Genomic DNA, 19,192 nt, shown 5'->3' with positions numbered 1-19,192 from the left:
ACTATGGAACACTGATGAAATATTCTACAGCCATCAATGGTTGTTTTCAAAAAAGTCTAAAGGATAGGTAAAAAACTCAAAATATAACACTAAAAGAAGAAACGGGGCCCTCCATGGTGGCCCAGTGGTTAAAGCACAGCACCATTAAGCTATCTGCAGCCACTGCAGAATGAGTTTGATCCCCAGCCAGGGAGCTGACCCACATGGCACAGCAGACCTCTCCTGACCCATCTGCTGCTCCCCTCAGCAGTTTATCAGCAGAATATCTGCCTGTTCTGCTCCCCTCTGTCTCTGGTGAATCCTCTTACCTCCCACACCTGTGGCCTATACCCCAATTCTGTATGCATTAAAAAAAAAAAAAAAGGCATAGCAATACGAAGCTAGCTGCAGCTGCTAGAACACAAGTTCGATCCCCTGCCAGGCGCAGCAGACTCTCTTGTCTCACTGCTCCCCTCAGCAGTGTACTTCATCAATCTTCCTGCACTGTTCCCCGCTCTATATCTGGTAATCTTCTCACCAACCCTGCACCAATGGCCTGTACCCCAGTTCTGTATGCATCAATAAATCTTTAAAAAAAAAAAAAAGAAGCTAAGGGCCTCCTTGGTAGTGCAAAGGGTTAAGTCTCAGCACTATGAGGCTATTCGCAGTCACCATAGCAGCACAGCAGCAGGAGTTCAATCCCCAGCCAAGAAGCTAACCCACATGGTGAAGCAGACCCCTCTTGTCTTGCCGCCTGCAGTATATTTCCATCAACTGGCCTGTTTTGTTCCCCACTCTGTCTCTAATGAATCCTCTCACTGCCCCCCACACCTTAGACCTATGCCCTAGTTCTTGTATACATAAATAAATCTTTAAAAAGGAAAAAAAAAGTAAAATTTTTCAATTTTATATCTGATTTTACCAAGTATTGGCATGAAAGCTGCTAGTGAGAAAACATTATGATCATTTTCTGAGTATTTGGCATTCAATAAAGATAAAATGCAGATACCCTAAAATCCAGGTACTACGTATCATATACTGTATAATATCAAAGATAATGTCTGTATAGATACAAATATGTATAATATAAAAACCTATACTTCAAATTCAGAAGATTAGTCACTCAAGGAAGGCAGAAAAATAAAAGGAATTGAAAAAAGCAAATACAAAAAATATCAGCCTTGGGAAAGAAATAGCTTTATACAGTTCTTTTTTTTTTTAAATATTTCATTAAAAATATTAGTTTGGTGATTCAAAAAGATACCTGCACCCCCTTGTTTAATGCTGCTTTATTTACAATTGGAAATACATGGAAACAGCGCAAATGCCCAAAAGGGGATAACTGGATTAAAAAGATGTACATATACAGAGTGGAATATTACTCAGCAACCAAAAATAATAAACATATGCCTTTTGCAGCAACATGGATAGAGCTGGAAAAGATCATGCTTATGAAAGAAGCCAGAAAGAAAAGGAAAAATACCAGATGGTTTCACTCATAGCAGGAATATAGTGGGCTAGGCAAGAAAATAATAACAACATGAACAGCTACAGACCAGGGAGATTTTATGGGCGTGGAGTGGGAGTGGGATAAAAACAGTGGGGGGAGAGAAATGCACTGGACTATGGTGATGGCACATGGGTAATTTAGTGATGGGAAGTCCAAGGGCATTTCAACTGAGATGGAAAAATGCACAAAGTGATGTAAAAATAAACGATTATATTATTTTTAAAAATAATAATAATAAAATATGTATTAGTTTGGGGCCCTCCCTGGTGGCTCAACAGGGAGCTCAGCACTGCAAAGCTAGCTGCAGCTGCTTCAGCATAAGTTCAATCCCCAGCTGAGCACAAGACACAGTATCTCGCCTATCTCGCCTCCTGCTCCCCTCAGCAGAGTATTTCAGTCATCCTCTCAGCCCCTGTATCTCTGGCGTGTACCCAGTCCTGTATGCATAAATAAATAAAACTTTTTTAAAAAATAATTAATTAAATGCTAATAGCTCAATTGTGTGTAGTGTATGTAACAGAAAGAGTATGATGAAATTAGTAAGTATCAAAATAATTTTCTTTCATTTCGATATATTCTAAGCAGAAACAGGTACTTAATTTAAAAAAATTAAGTTTTAAAGAACATTTTCTAATCATTTATGCTTTACTAGTCCAAATAAGCATTTTAATAAGTTTAAAAATGTACTTAAAACTTCCTAGTTATCTTTTGAGCTTGCACCTTTTAAACAAAGTTCTCCAAGCAAATACAGTGACTACTCTAATACCAAAACATGGTGATTTCTGAGACCCTTTCAGAAGTCCTGTAACAAAAATTAGTTTCATAATACTAAGATTCTGTGTTCACTTCTCACTCTCATTAGAAGAGGATAAGGTGGCATTTTTTAGATACCATATGATGTGATATCACAGATGATTGAACACAAAGGTACAGATGACATTTATTAAAGAAGCCAGACATTTTTAAAAATGAAATCATTTGATTTTGGAAATTTTCCATTTAAAAAAAGCTAACATCATTGGACTCATGTTATTTTTAAATAAATTCGTAAATATTTCTTCATTTTCTTATTCTCAATTTCTGATATGGTAAATATTATTAGGTATAACACAAAAACAAAGTTCTTTGGGGTTCTCAATTTTTAATACAGTACAAGGGTTCAAGAGAAAAAGGTTGAAAATGGTTGTTCCCTAAGTATCCTTCTAGATTTATTATCCTTGATTTAGCAAAGAAGCTACATGCCACCACACCCTAAAAAAAGTCCATGTTTTCTGAAAGCACCCCAAATGCCCAAAAGTAGATGACTGGATTAAAAAGATGTGGTACAAAAAAAAGAAACACATGTCTTTTGCAGCAACTTGGATGAAGTTGGAAAAGATCATGCTTAGTGAGATAAGCCAGAAAGAAAAAGAAAAATACCGGATGGTTTCACTCATAGGAGTATAATGGACCAGGCGAGAAAATAATAAGAATAATGAACAGCCATATACCAGAGACATTTTGTGGGGGTGGAGTGGGGAATGGGATCAAAAACGGTGGGGGGAGGGACGTGCACTGGACTATGGTAATGGCCCATGGATGACTTGGTGATGGGGAACCCAAAGGGATTACAATTGAGATTAAAAAAAGTACAAAATGATATAAAAATAAACTATTATAAAAAAATAAAGTCCATGTTTTCAAAGTAGTGGGCAAATAGCAAAAGCAAGAGAAGAGCCACTACTTATTAACTGTCTTACTATCTTCTCTACACATTACATCTTTTCTAAAATAGTTCTGTTTTTACCACTATCTTTTAATAATATTCATTTAATCCCCTGGTTCTATCAGCTGTCTTTTTCTTAGCCACACCAAGCTGTGCTGATTGCTTTTAAATGAACTGCAAATATCACATATACAGCAAAAAAGAGCTTTATGGGAAAGATAAACATTTAAAGTGTCAGTCCCACAGAATAATGGACCCTAGTCTCAAGACACAATTTCAACCCTACCTCTGCCATTATAACCATGTACATTATGTAACTGCTCTAAGAATACATATGAAGACCCCTACCTATGGTGCAATATTTATAATCTCCAAGATCGCAAACATAAACATTAAACATAGCGTGCTTAATCTCATTTTTCAGATCCAATCCAAAATTTCAAATCAGTTCAATAAATGTTTAAGTGTACACTATGCATTAACCAATATCAACTTTAGCAAAAAAACAGAATCTAATTTCATTTGAAATCTTTTTTCTGAACCCACCTTGCATAATAAGTCTTCCAATTGCAGGCAATAGAAATAAGTTGCAGTAAGAGTTGGACACAAGAAAGTTTGAGGAAGACTTCAGCTGGTTCCCAATAAAGCTGTGCTGGGCCATATTCTATCAAAAACTCCATCATTTCCACAATCTGTTCATGAGTATACGAACATGCCTATAAAGAGAAATTTATTAAAGAACTCTTACCATCTGCCTGTTACCTTCTCATTACCTTCTCCATAAACAGAGCATATGGACCAAAAGTTTTCATAATAAAGTAATAACAGTTTTCAAATCCCACATTCTTAAGTCAAACAGTCCATTTGTGAAATAATGAGTATATGTTTAATCTTTCATCTTCTTTATAATTAAACTCACTACATTTATCAAAAAAGATAAATGTTCAGTATGTTAGTACACATATTTCACAGCTTTAGCAGAGAAAAAAAAAGCATCACAGAAAATAGGTCTTTTCAATTTGAGGTTTTCAAAACATTCAGATACTAACCTTTGACTTAAAACATATCAAGTAAGATCAGAAATGATAGAGAAGAGGAATCAGAAATATATCCTTTCAAAAAAGAAATCTCATACAAATGGAGGCAAGCTGTATTTTTCATAAAGCCCTTTTACTCACACTTCAGTTTCTCTTTCAGTTCTAGTATCCCAAGTAGCAACTTACAATTGACAAAAGTCCTTGAAATTCACCTATTATATCCATTTTCAAGTATTCTGTCTCCACACAGGGTAAAGATAATCCAACAGTGTACTCAACTGTATAATCTGCAGTCTCCACAGATCTGAAGGTAAATTTTAACAGCTATGTTAATAACTTTCCCTTTTGAGACAATTCACTCACCTTGTAAGGGGGCTGAGGATGGACAAGAATACCCCCTTCAGTCCTCTGAAGTGACTGCTTCACTTGTTCCAATTTAATAGCCAGGTGAGCTTCAAAGTACTTGCGCAAAGCCATGCAGGTATGTTTCCCAGTTTGACGGCTAGCAAATATTTCATCATCACTCAGTAGTGCACCCTGATCTTCCAAATTTAGAATCTCCAAAGTACTGATCTATTAAGAAAGAGGCAAAAGGATGGGGCACAAGAGGGTACAGATATATATGTGAGAACACACAGGAATAAATAAGTAAAAAGGTTTTGGTAAAGTGAACAAGACAGACACAATGACGTATGCAATGTACTAAAAGTGGTAGCATGAAAGCAAAACATTAAACCCACTTGCAAAGTTAAAGAGCTTTCAATCATGTTGAAAGATAAAGAGGCACAAAAACCATTACTTTTAGGAAGATCAAGATTGACAGCAAATTTTCCTGGGATTACTATATACAAGGCCAATCTACAGTGGCATCTTTACCCATTTGTGAATGAATGCAGGGGGGAGAAAAAAGACTTTGCCTCAAAGAATAATTGCAGGGCCCTCAGTAAAGCATAGCACTGTGAAGTTATCGCAGCCACTGCAGCACAATCTCTGGCCAGGGAGGTAACCCACATGAGTCACCTGTCCCGTCCCACCCACTGCTTCCCTCAGAGCAGTGTATTTTAGTCAACCTGCCTGTTCTATTCCCCACTCTGTCTGGTGAATCTTCTCTCACCCCCTATACCTCTGGCCTATACCCCACTTCTTGTATGCATAAATAAAACATGTCCTTTAAAAAAAAAAAAAAATATATATATATATATATATATATGAAAATTCCTCCAATCAACAGTTTCTGAAGGGCAGTAAAGGCAAGGACCCTTACACTTCACAAAAAAAGTCATTGGAGAACCTCACCAAGTTGACCAGACGACGAAGACCATCATATCGGTCAAAGAGCTCCAACACAGCCCGGAACGAGAAGCAGATTGAAAAAAACATGGTAGCATGACAGCATCCTGAGGCATGAGAACATTCCATTAACCACAGGGTATAGTTCACCACATCAGACAAAACATTGTGGGGATGCATGCATACCTGCAAAAAAGATTAAAAAATTAAACATAATTTTTAAAAATTGGGGCAAGAAAACCTTTGACAAGAAGAAAAATTCACCAATAAGGCCTTGCTGGTGGCGCAGGGATTAAATCTCAGCACTATCAAACTATCCACAGTCACTGCAGCCAGGGAGCTGACCCACATAGTACAGCAGACCTTCTCATGTCTTATCCACTGCTCCCCTCAGCAATGTATTACAGTACAATCACCTGTTCTGTTCCCCTGACTCTGCTGAATCCTCTCACCCCTACCCCCACACCTCTGGTCTACACCCCAGCTCTTGTATGCAAAAAAAAAAAAAAAAATCCTTTAAAAAAAAGTTGTTAAACCTTATATACAAATGAAAAAAAAAATAACCGGTATAAAAATTAGCTTACAAAATACAATGGTCACTCCTTATAAAGTCATTTAAAGCTTAAACAACTTAATATTTAAATTCAACATATACTTAACATAGTGCCAAGTTGTATAAATGTTTAGATCCTTTAATGCTTCAATGCTCTTATGTAAGTACTGGGACTCCCACTTAGTGGAAGAGCAAGAGGTCTACAGAGAGGTAAGGGATTTCCTCAAGGTACTAAAAAGTGGCTGAGTCTTCTGCTTCTACAATCTACAACTCCAGTATCCATACACTCAGTGATTCAGTCACACACACTCTGATGCCTCCTATGCTCAGACAATGAATTCTAAAGCATTCCCTGTGATTCTTTGGTGTCTTTTATTCTTTCATAGCCATAATCAGTATTGTACATATACTCAGATTAGATTACCATTCTCAAAAGACCACAAACCCTTGTTGATAATGTTCATCTTGAGGAAAATAATTTTTTTAATCAAAAATCATCTCCCTAGGGATATCAAGGTACTTTTCAAATGTATAATCCATTTACATTTTTTTAAATCACTAAGTAAAAAAAGTATTCAAAAGAAAAATAGAACCACCATGGGCCCTCTCTGGTGGAGCAACCAGTTAAGGTGCAGCACTATGAAACTATCTGCAGCCACTGAAGCACAAGTTCAATCCCTGGTCAGGGAGTTGACCAACATGGTACAGCAGTTATCTCCTGTCCAGCCCACTTCTCCCCTCAGCAGTGTACTTCAGTCTGCCTGTTCTGTCCCCCACTCTGTCTCTGGTGAATCCTGTTACCCGCCACAACTCTGACCTGTACCCCAGTTCTTATGTGCATAAATAAGTAAGTCCTTAAAAGAAAAAAAGAAAAACAGAAGAACCAGATAGGGAATCTTTTGAGTTCCAAGAACAACTGAATGAATAACTATTTCTATCATAAACTATTTGTAAACATACACAAAACTATCACCTGTTGCTTTTATAATAGGTTGACATAAAAATGCAAACTATATACACAGAGTTCAAGTGCTGGTATTTGGCTTGGTTCTGGCAGTTTGTGGGCTTTTTGTTTGTTTTGTATTTCACCTGAATGAATCATAAAGTATTCATTTTTCTCCTTCTGACTTGTGTTACTTATTAATTCACTAGTTCTACCCGTATTTTAGCAAATGGCAAGATTCCACCTTCTTTATAACTAAGTAGTATGCCACTGTGTGTGTGTGTGTGTGTGCGTGCACGTGTACAGGTCTTTTTCGGTTCATCGGTCCTGGGGCACACAGGTTGTGACCATAATTTGGCTGTTGTAAACAGTACTACAATGAACACAGGAGTGCATATTTCCCTTTGAATTAGTGTTTTTGTATTCTCTAGGTAGATACATGGGAACAGAATTGTTGGATCATGTAGTTAATGGAGAAACCTGTATTTTTTAAATGTGTTTATGAAGGTAATATCTTTAACAGGTAACTGATAAGCCAAAATATTCAAATAAATGATTACAATAAAAAAAAATGCAACTATAACTGCACTGAAAAACATCTGAAAAGAGCCTGAATTCTAATCCTGACACAACAGAAAAGGCCTTAAAAAAGTTCAGCTTTTTTTTTTACAGACAGGAGGGGAAAAAAGACCTAAACAATTTAACATTTTTAGAATGCTTTGTGAAGATCAAACATTCATGTTCCTTGCTTCCTGCATTAAATTTACTCCAACTATTCATCTTTTCCTCACCCAGTCCCATTCCTATATACCTATCTGGACTAACTTACTCTTTCCATTGCATCTTGGTTGTAGGAAAGATAATACAAGCACATGGATACTCCAGTTGCAGCCATAGAAGGACGAGGAATTTCCAGTAATTTCTGTACTCCACCATGAGCAACAAATTCTGTGGCAAACTTATTATGGAGCAGGAGAGATGCTAGATGCTAAACAAAAAGAACACATATTACCACGGAACAATCTAGAACAATCACACAAGCTCTTCACAAATTATGAAACTGCTAAATACAAAGTTTTTCAAGGAAGACAACTACTCCCTCAACAGAAAGAAAACCAATATTGCTGGGTCTCCCTTGTGGCACAGGGGTTTGAAGCTCTTGCCAGCCACAGCTACATGAGTTCAATCCCCAACCAGGGAGCTAACTCACATGGAGCAGTAGACATCTGCTGTCTCAAATGCTGCTCCCCACAGCAGTGTATTTCAATAAATATGCCTATTCTGCTCCCCACTTTTTCTTTGGTAAATTATCTCACCTCCCTCCCACACACTACTGGCCTACACCCCAGCTCTTGTATGCATAAATAAATCTTGGGAAAAAAAAGAATTTTTCATTTATTACTATTTTAATTGACAACAGAAATGCCCTGAGCAATAAAACCCAGAGCTATACACTAAAATGCATAGGTACTTCCCAGTCAGGAAAATGCTCCATGACCTAACATTTTTAATAACTTTTACCTTGAGTGCCTCAAATGTAAGCAAGACATCATTTGTTTGTTTCAAGTCAATATAGAACATCATCAACTCCCGTGATCCAAGTTGCATGAATATGGGAAGTAACTGAAATGAAAATCAAAACAAGTTTAACATTTGGTTTTACTTTCACTTCTTATTCCTTTATAAGGACAGAATATTAGAGAAATGAAGATAAATATAACAACACACTTTGATCAAATCAGTCTTATCAGAAGTGATGTGCATAAGACTTCATTAGGAATTTGAGGTAAGAAAAATTTCTGTATTAGAGTAAAAGCACATTAATGTACAAAATGCTACCAATCAGATATCCAGAAATAAACACAGTAGTCCCAATGTGGGAACATTATTCTCCAATAAGCTTACCTCCTGATATTCTCCTAGAGGGGTCAAATATTGAAGAATAAGTCGCTGCTCAATAGCAGGAGTCATAGGATAAAGGGTATAATTGGTGCCAATCACCCAGGGGGACATTTCTGACCAGCTGCTATTAGATAGCTCAACAAATATGCGATCTGGTTCAGATGACGAGAAACCCAACTTCTGCTTAGCTTTCCTAAAGCTCTCCCTGTCACCCTGCCTTGCTGACTTATTTTTTCTCAATCTTCCTTCCTCAGGTTTGATTGCTGAGTTCACTCTGCTACTGGTCTTGTGGCCTGAATCAAGATGGAAGGATATCTCCATATCTCCAGAGGCTTCTTCTTGTTCACCATCCACTACTACATCTACAGCCATATCACCATAGTCCATATCCACAGCTTCTTCATCCAGAGGCAAAAGGGGTTCAGATGACAGCTTTCGTGGGCTGGGTCTCTTGCTTTCTTGCCGCAAAGCCACTTCCTGAAGCTGCAGTTCCCTCAGTCTTCGAAGCACTATTGCTACCTTTCAATAGACAGTGAAATATAAAAGGTGTTACCATTCTTGCATCACAATTTAAGTGACTCTTAATAATTCCTATTTCCATTTAAGAAGAACTCTATATTCTTGCAGTTATCCCAATAACAAATAGTTTATGATTCCTGTAACTTGATGAAATTAACAATGGTGATTTCTCCTTTAATCAACTCCTTTAATCAGTTAATTAACTCCTTTCCCATAAAATTTCCCAGAGAAACCAACCAGAAGATTTACACATGAAAACAAATCTTTCACAATTGATTTCTCTGGATCAAACTGAGCTAGAATATCACACTTAAAAGGCAGAAACTACATATATTCATAATTTTAAGAATGTGTGCATGAAAATCAAATACAGTTGTTCAAACTCATATCCTAGTTGCATGTTGTTATATACATTATATATAATTATATATTTTTCAGGTTCTTTTATCTTCTAGTTTTTCTAAGTTTTTTTTTTTTTTAAAGATTTATTTATTTATGCATACAGAACTAGGGCACAGGTCAGAGGTGCAGGCAGGGTCGGTGAAAGGATTCACCACAGTCAGGGCAGGGAGCAGAACAGACAGACAAAGTACACTGCTAAGGTGAGCAGCAGGTGAGACAGGAGAGATCTGCTGTGCCATGTGGGTCACCCCTCTGACCTGGGATCAAACCTGTGTCACAGTGGCTATGGATAACTTCACATTACTGCGCCTTAACCCACTGTATCACCAAGGAGGACCCTAAGTGTTTGTTTGTTTTTTAAGGATTTATTTATGTATACAAGAACTGGGGTATAGGCCAGAGATGTGGGAATTGAGGATTCACCAGAGATAGAGTGAGGAACAGAACAGGCCAACTGACAGAAATACACTGCTGAGGAAAACAGTGGGTGCAATAGGAAAGGTCTGCTGCACCATGTGGATCAGCTAGCTGGCTGGGGATTGATCGAGTGCTGTAGTGACTGCAGATAGCCTCACAGTGCTGTGCTTTATTCCCCTGTACCACTAGAGGCCCCTAAATGTTTATTTTTTGAGTTAACCTAAAATGTTGTTAGTCTGATATTTTTAAGGAATTATGTCTGCAATTTACTTTGACCTGCATTTAAAAAAAAACAATGAATTGGTTAAGTGGATAGAAGGAAGCAGGAATGGCTGGGGGACTATATATTAAAATAAGTACAATAAATTATTATCTTTAAGAGGCACATACAGCTGTTCAATGTAAAATGCTTTCAATTTTGCCATATGTTTAAAATTTTTCATAATTCAAATTTGGTTGAGGCAAAACAAATGGGACTATTCTTTTTTTAAAGAATATTTTGAAGATTTATTTTATTTATTTATGCATACAAGAACTGGTGTGTAGGACACGGTTGGGGGGAGGGGAAGGTTAGAGGATTGACCAGAGACACAACGTGGAGCAGAACCAGGCAGATCTACTGAAATACACTGCTAAGAGGAGCAGCGGGCAAGACAGGAGAGGTCTGCTGTACCGTGTGGGTGAGCTCCTCAGCTCGATAGCACTGAGACTTGAGCCCCTGTGCCATCAGGGACACCCAGCAATATTCTTTATATTACATAAACTATTGTGTTTGTCAAGATAAGCACCTATTTTCATGTTTTACAAAAGCTAAATTGTGCTCTTATGAAAATCTAGAAATGTTGAAATTAAAACTATATTCTAAGGTAAGTAATATGTAATAATAAAACATTCCATCTACCAAGAGCAGAATATTATACATTCTTTTCAAATACACAAGGAACATTTTCCAAGAGAAACCATTAATGTTAGGTCACAAAACAAGTATTAATAAATAAAAAAAGACAGAACTCTGAGCCCTCCCTGGTGGTTCAGCAGGTTAAAGCACAGCACTAAAAAGCTTAATCCACATCAGCATGAGTTCGATCCCTGCCCCAGACGTGATTCACATGGCGTGACAGACCTCTCCTGACCCACCCACTGCTCCCCTCAGCAGTATACTTTGTTGATCTGCCTGTTCCGCTCCCCGCTCTGTCTCTGGTGAATCCTCTCACCGCCCTTGCACCTCTGGCCTGTATCCCAATTCTGTATGCATAAATAAAACCTTAAAAAAAAGGAAATAACTCTTACAGATAATCATTTTTAATCACCATGTAGCACCATGTGCTAATTAAACTCTACCATTGAAGTTCTTATTTCATGTAAAAATTCATTCTAACATGGTCCTTACCAGTTGCGAATTTTCATCCCTATAGTTTGCAGCAATGTCTTGATTTTCCATAGCACCTCCTAACAGTCCAGTAGAATATGTCCTCAGTGGCTGATCAGCTTCTCGGGCCCATTTGAAAAGATTCTCAACAATTCCTTCCTATGGTAAAGGAAATGAACACAGTTTTTAAAAAGGGAATCCATTTTCATAATTAAAGATATAAAAGATTTCAGTCTTGTGAAAAAGATTTTTAATAAAATACTTCAATGTTGCTCATAAGATTAAAAATGCCAAGTATTCATTGTAGATGGTTTAGTTAAATAAACCCCACATCTGTGAGATAATTCTATTTAGCCATTAAAACTCAAAACTAGGCCCTTTCTGGTGGTGCAGCAGGTGAAAGCACTGCACTAAGCTGAAACCACTTCCACATGTGTTCGATCCCCGCCTGCCCCGGAGGTGACCACATGGCTTGGCAGACCTCTCCTGACCCGCCCGCTGCTCCCCTCAGCAGTGTACTTCATCGATCTACCTGTTCTGCTCCCCGCTCTGTCTCTGGTGAAGTCTTTCGCCACCCCTGAGTCTCTGGCCTGTACCCAGTTCTGTATGCACAAATAAATCTTTAAAAAAAAAACAAAAACTCAAAACTAAAGATAAACTACACCAAAAGGTTCCATGACCAAGTGGAAAGCACTAAATATGCTATACCCTTCTTTGAAGTTCACAATACACAATTAAAATCAATGGTCTGTGAAATCCTCCATCAAAATAGTGTTCAGGTCCACATATCCTAAACTTACTTTGCTAGCTTTTATTATGAAATACAATACAAATAAACATACATAGTGTACTCAAAGAAAGTAACAATCACCTATGAGCTACTCCCAAGCTTAAGAAATATAAACCTCCCATGTATTTATTTACCTTCTGGCCCATAAACCAAGGTAATCTACATTCCTAAAAACTTGAACTATTTTCTTGTTAAACTTTTGTTAAATGTTATAAGCTATGAACTCTATAAATTGCACTGTACTGTTTATCAATTCCTATAACTTGTTTCTTTACTCAACATTACATTTTAATTAGCATAGTTAATTTTAAAAAACTGATTTTTCACTAACATAAAAATCAACCAAAGACAGACTTTATAAATAGTTAAGTTATAATGAAGTAAATACTATAGATGCAGAAAAAGAAACTAATTAACAATTAAGCTAAGTAATTCAAGGCATTATTATTTCCAGCCTAATATACAATATCCTTGAATAATTTTATTTCACCAAATTTAGGAGAAATTAAGTATTAACAGTGAAAACTGTTCCAGAAAATTTTATTATTCAAAATGTTTTGAGGTTTCTGAAATCCAGAGTATTCACTTCATTTTAAAAATAAAACCATAAAGAACCAAAGGTGATTTTTCCATTATACAATGACAACTTATACAAAGTACAGTAAAATCACCTACAATCTTCTATAAGTCTTGCATATAGATATACACTGTCATCCTGGTTTTTGAAAAAATAGATTTTTTTGGTTTTTTTTGGTCTCTAAAGGTGGCAACTAGCTGAAGATTTTTAAATATAGTCTGTATACAATATTGTAAATTATAGGATTAATTATTCTTTAAAATACTTTGTGGAGGCCCTCCCTGGTGGCGCAGCGGGTAAAAGCACTGCACTAAGAAGCTTAAGCCACTTCCGCATGAGTTCGATCCCCGCCTGCCCCGGAGGTGACCACGTGGCGGGGCAGACCTTTCCTGACCCGCCCGCTGCTCCCCTCAGCAGTGTACTTCATCGATCTGCCTGTTCTGCTCCCCCCTCTGTCCCTGGTGAATCCTCTCACCCTCCGCATGTCTGGCCTGTACCCCAGTTCTGTATGAATAAATAAATAAATCTTTTTAAAAAAAATACTTTGTGGCACAATTCTATAATTTTCCTAAAGATTAAATAAAAATCTATTTCCAGATATTTTCATTTGGTTTATACATCTCAGAACATTCTTAACATACTTAAAAACAAAAAAACATATGTGGCACACCCAATTCACACAGCTAATTCTTAATGCTGAGACATAAATCTTTATTACTTTTAAAATACTGCAACTAACTTTTGATAGTTGAAGTATACACATATTCACTACCATTTTCTGGTTTTCAGAAGACTTATCTTATTTGTAATTATCAGTTTACATGTGCCTACCCTCCCAAACACATACATGAATTTAAGCTCCTATTCTGCTAACAAAATATTCCCAGTACTTAAGCATAAAACACAGAACAAAACAGGTCTTCATTTATTAACTAAATGAATTTAACTATGATCAATAAAAGGGGCTTTCTCAGAGTAGTAAGTCTTTTACAGTGATAGAGACTCAGGAAGAATGAGTTTGCAGGAGATCACAGCTCCATTCTTAAAACATGTAATCTTAAGATTTCAAAAGCTGTAACAGCACCCAAGTAGCCAACACTCATTAAAATAGTTCTTAAATGTTCCTTATTGTTTGACATGACTTCTTAAACTTCTCAACATTTTACTGTAACATTTTAATAAACACAAAGAGATGACCACTGAATTAAAAGAAAGATGACTATTCTTTTTTGTAGTAATTACCTTTTCTTGAAAGACAACAGCAGTTTCTAGCCCAGGCATGATGTCCAGGAGGAGTCTACAAGCTGCAGTGTTTAAAGGGGGCTCTCGGCTTGTCATCACATATGCATTCACCAGCTGTAAAGAAGGTATACTTTTCATCTGAAATTCAAGCTAGTCAAATTAATGAAGTCTAGTAAATCCTTAATATATTCCCAGAGCTTGCCTAAAGAATATTAAAGAAGACTGTGCCCAGCACTACATATTAAACTTTTATTATAAATAGTTATGATCCTAGGCCCTCGATTGTGGCAGAACAGGTTGAAGTGCAGCACTATGAAGCTAGACACAGCAGACCTCTCCTGTCTCACCCCCTGCTCCCTTCAGCAGTGTGCTTCATCAATCTGCAATCTGCCTGTTTTGTTTCCCCACTATCTCTGGTGAATCCTCTTATCACCTCTACAAGTTCACACAAAGGGTATCACAAAGAAATCACTTCCAACCTTCATATATACTTTTTCAGAAAGATAAAACAAAAGCAGAATAAAGTCCACACGAGTCTTAAAATTGGTTAATAACAAAAACTTTAGTTTTTAATTATATATACATTATTTATAACATATAACAATAGTAACATTAATAAATCTCTCTTTTTGTCATTCAAATACTTTATGAATCACTACTACTGAAAGGCACTGTGTTCTGTGCTGGAATACAACGGTGAATAAGACATCAGTTGTGCAAGGGATTAAGATGCAGCACTATGAAGCTATCTGTGGCCATTGCAGCTAGGGTTTGATATGCAGACAGGGAAGTGATCCACACAGTACGGCAGACCTCTCCTGTCTAGCCGATTGCTCCCCACAACAGTATATTTCAGTCAATCTGACTTTCTGCTCCCCACTGACTCTGGTGAATCCTCTCACCCCATCCCCTGTACCTCTGGCCGGTACCCTAGTTTTGTATGCATAAATAATAAACTTTTAAATAAATAAATGTATAAAATCTTTTTTTAAAAAAAGGTTCATAATCCAACAGAGATGACTGCTGGGAGAATTAACTACAGAATGCTACAGAAGCATTCTGGATGGATGTGTAGGAAGCCACATATCCATTTCAAAAGAATTAGGAAAGGGTTTAAAGCAGAAGGATTACAAATTAAAACATAAAGAACAAAAGTAGAAGTAGCTAAGGGAGAGCAGAAAGGAGATAAAGGCAAGAACTGAAAATTGAGAGAACAAAGGCCAGTAACAGGTTGAGTTTATATACCAAACTAAGGAAATGTATCCTGAGCACAATGGGAGACAAGAAAGGGATTTAAAGAAGAGGATACCATGATCACTTTTTGTGTTTTAGAAAGATTTCTAGGTTTTGAAGTGGGTTGGAGAAGTACAAAATAATAAGAAAAACCTGTGAAAAGACTATTACAGTAACCACGACAGAAATTGGACTGGTTAAACTAAGGTCTGGAAACTAGGACAGAAAGGAGTAGAGGGATTTGTGAAGGTCAAAGGGAAATGACCAAGACATAAATACTTAAGGAGACAGGTAGGAGGAATAAAGGGTAACTTTTACCTGACTGCCCAAGGACACTAGTAGACTAGCAAACAGAAAAATGGGCTGTGAAGCAACAATTAGGCGTAAGTAATTCAAGACACCTGGAGGATATCCAGGTATGAATTCTAGAAGACAGAAGCTGAGAAGAGAACTCTGGTGATATATAAATCAATATTGAGGTTAATATAATAGTTAGCACTCACTAAGCCCAGGTGCCAAGTTCTGTACTAAGCACTTTCATAATTTATTACATCCAAGGACTACAAAACATTTTAAGGTGAATTATTATAACAATTTTATAGATTAGGAAAATAAAATTTGGAGAAAATAAAGCTTAGAGGCTCAAAATGCCTTAAGGGCAAACTGTCAATGACAATGACAAAGCCCCAACACAGCTGACGCTCTCCAGCATCATGCCATTCCACTTCCATAAACAAACCTAGCAGTCACAACTAACTGAGCAACAATTATGTTCAAGAGTTGTTTTATATACACACCACACGTATCTATTCACCTCCAATTTTATCGCTGACAAACCTGAGTTAGTATATGGCTAGGGCATATACCGGCGTCCCTGCAGAAACATACTGTATATACCACTCTTACTTGTTTTTTAAGATTTATTTTTAATTTACGCATACAAGAACTGGGGTGTAAGCCAGAGATGCAGGGGGTGACAGGATTCACCAGAGACAGAGTGGGAAGCTGAACAGACAGATCTACAAAACACACTGCTGAAGGGAGCAGCGGGTGAGAAAGGAAAGGTCTGCTGGGCCACAATGGGTTAGCTTCCTGGCCAAGAATCGAACTCAGGCTGCAGTGGCTGGTGATGCCTTAAAACAGCAAGACTTTAACCCCTGAGCAACCAGGGAGGCCCTATACCACTCTTATTTTTCTATCCAGGAATCCAAGAGTACTCCTATAGTCCCAAAATTAAATTTGCCCAAGAATTAACATAACTGCCTCGGGAGCCCTCATCAATGTTCAAATGAACAAAGTATACACCAAAGAGAAAACACCTTGGCAATAGCCAGGACTTCGGTAAGTCTTACATCACTGATCTGATACCAAACAAAAAAAAATCTACCCACTATTCCCAATTTAAGCAAAGCCTCAGAGGAAAGCAAACTATTTACAGAAATAAAAGTAATAAAGAAACAAAATAAAGGTACAGAATTTGTTAATGATAATATCTGAAAAAAAGAAAGAAGCAAACCTACTGCATTCATGAAATCATCATTCTTGAAGAGTATTCTCAGCAAATGGCCCAGCATACATTCTGGATCAGCTCGACCTACCAAAAGAGGAGGAACAAACAGAGGAATGAGTAAGTCAACCCAGTCAAGCAACCTATGGAAAGATAGTCACATTGTTGTACTATTAAAATGCTAGCAAAAATTAACATAAATAATGAAGATTATTTTGATAAATTAGATTTCATTAAGAAACATTTTTTTATTAAAAGTAACATATAAAAACCTGAGACACTGCTCTCCTAACCCTAATGCCTACACAGCAATGCTGAATTAAATAAATGAGCATTTGATCCAGATCAGCATCACTGATTTAAGGTCTACAAAAGAATCATAAAAAGTTTAAGAAAAAGAAAATCCCTAACTTCCCAGACAGAGAAAGGCAGGAAACACAATTTCCTTGGATGTGTGGCCTGGAGAAGATGAGCTCCAAACACAATCTCTTTCAACTATGGTTTGACAACCAAACCATAGATGCTTTCTCAAACCTATGTCATCCTATGTTAGACGGGGAAGGATCCCATTAAGGAATCATCAACTCTAAGATACAGTAACCATGGCCACTTAACTAATAGGCATCTAGGAAAAGAGAGGACCTCAAGGAGCCTAGGATCTTCTCAACATAGGGCCTCAAGGTAAAAGAATTTATTAACAGCTGGGAGAAATACTGGTTTGTTTTTAAGACATACCATCCATTTTATTTCATCTGTTTTTAGAGCATTAGACTGGCAAATTTAGTCAAAGGTTACAATTTAAGATGTAAACAGAAAGTTTTTACCAAACAGAAATGGTGTCACAAAGTAATTCACAAAAAGTTAAAAGACAGTATCATAAACACAACCAAGGACTTCAGATTACCTAGTTTTTTCTACTTATAAATGATGAAAGCAAGACCTTATTTTTATTTACAAAACCTATACCTAGTGAAAGATACTGTTTGTCATAAGAGGTAAAAAGGAAAAATAACCTTTAAATTTTTACTGAAAAACCACGTCTTTTTCTCTCTCCTTTCTCCCTAGTCAGCATTTCATCCTTTCCAAGGCAACATCTCTAAGTATGGCCATTTCTCTTTTAATTCTTTTCACAACCCCACACATTAACTTAATTTCTTTTTTCACATTTACTTTCATATCTTATTCTCTAACATCCTAACTGAAGATTTGGGTTAAATAGATGAAGAGTCTGCTGAAGTTATGAACTGCGAAGTTGAGGAAAAGTGCAGCAGGTAAATCACAAACAACTGGACACTAAATGGTATGCCTACCTTATGTATTTAGAACAAAAAGCTCAGACAGAATTAAGCCCTGGAACATTCAGGTAAACATACATTTTAATAACTCCCACTCATCCTCTCTCTCTCTCTACCTATAAAATCTCCAACTGTTCTCTCCACAAAGGACCAATTTATATAAAGAAAGTTTAAATGCAAGATGGACCCATATGTGACCTAAAATCTGCCCATTGATAATCTACGTTAGAACATAAAATGCCAAAATTTCAAATCCCATATAATTCTGTAATATGGCAAATCCCATGACAAAGCAGGCTGGGTTATCAAGGCCCCATTTAAATAAGCCCCAAATAAAACCAAATTAGCATGGTATGACATATTTTAGTAAAGATATTAAAGCAGACATCAAGAAAATCTCTTTACTTTTAAATTTTCCAAGTATCAACTTCATAACTAAAAGCAAGGCACTGATGACATTCTTAATTACATTTCCCTATTGGCAAAAGGATAATTACCTTTGTCAAAAAGATGAAGGCAAAGAGGATAACACCATTACCCTCTCCTCTAAGAGAATATTCTCTAAGTTTTTGTAATCACATCAAATTAGTTTAAGATCATTATGTTCTATTTGATCTATAAATATTGTAAATATTTCAACTTTCCTAGATAGTTGTCCTTACTGTCAAAACTTTAATAAAGTCTGAAAACGTAACAGAAAAGATGTCATTTCATTTAAAAAATACTTTATTAAGAAAATTCGTTTTGGGCCCTCCCTGGTGGCGCAGCGGGTTAAAGCACAGCACTAGAAGCTTAAGCCACTTCCGCATGAGTTTGATCCCCGCCTGCCCCGGAGGTGACCACATGGTGCGGCAGACCTCTCCTGACCAGCCTGCTGCTTCCCTCAGCAGTGTACTTCATCAATCTGCCTGTTCTGCTCCCC

General features: G+C 36.9%; 1 protein-coding gene across 5 annotated transcripts in view; it reads right to left on the bottom strand.

The window, feature by feature from the left end:
• Positions 1-19,192, bottom strand: part of VPRBP (Vpr (HIV-1) binding protein) — a 55,338-nt gene that overhangs the window by 22,107 nt on the left and 14,039 nt on the right. For all 5 annotated transcript variants that reach the window (XR_001145032.1, XR_001145033.1, XM_004676113.2 and 2 more), the window contains 9 exons: positions 16,989-17,062; positions 14,236-14,349; positions 11,648-11,785; positions 8,923-9,438; positions 8,539-8,640; positions 7,847-8,005; positions 5,528-5,707; positions 4,595-4,804; positions 3,741-3,910 (listed from right to left, as the gene is read on the bottom strand). Coding sequence is in view for 3 of the 5 variants with exons in the window: in XM_004676113.2 (XP_004676170.1) it covers positions 3,741-3,910; positions 4,595-4,804; positions 5,528-5,707; positions 7,847-8,005; positions 8,539-8,640; positions 8,923-9,438; positions 11,648-11,785; positions 14,236-14,349; positions 16,989-17,062 (1,663 nt within the window). In the remaining 2 variants the exon portion in view is untranslated. The remainder of the gene's footprint in view (positions 1-3,740; positions 3,911-4,594; positions 4,805-5,527; positions 5,708-7,846; positions 8,006-8,538; positions 8,641-8,922; positions 9,439-11,647; positions 11,786-14,235; positions 14,350-16,988; positions 17,063-19,192) is intronic.

This window comes from Condylura cristata, unplaced genomic scaffold (genome assembly GCF_000260355.1).
Source record: "Condylura cristata isolate star-nosed mole 26May11 unplaced genomic scaffold, ConCri1.0 scaffold00004, whole genome shotgun sequence".
Classification (NCBI taxonomy): Eukaryota; Metazoa; Chordata; class Mammalia; order Eulipotyphla; family Talpidae; genus Condylura; species Condylura cristata.
This window is presented reverse-complemented; position numbering and strand designations above follow the sequence as displayed.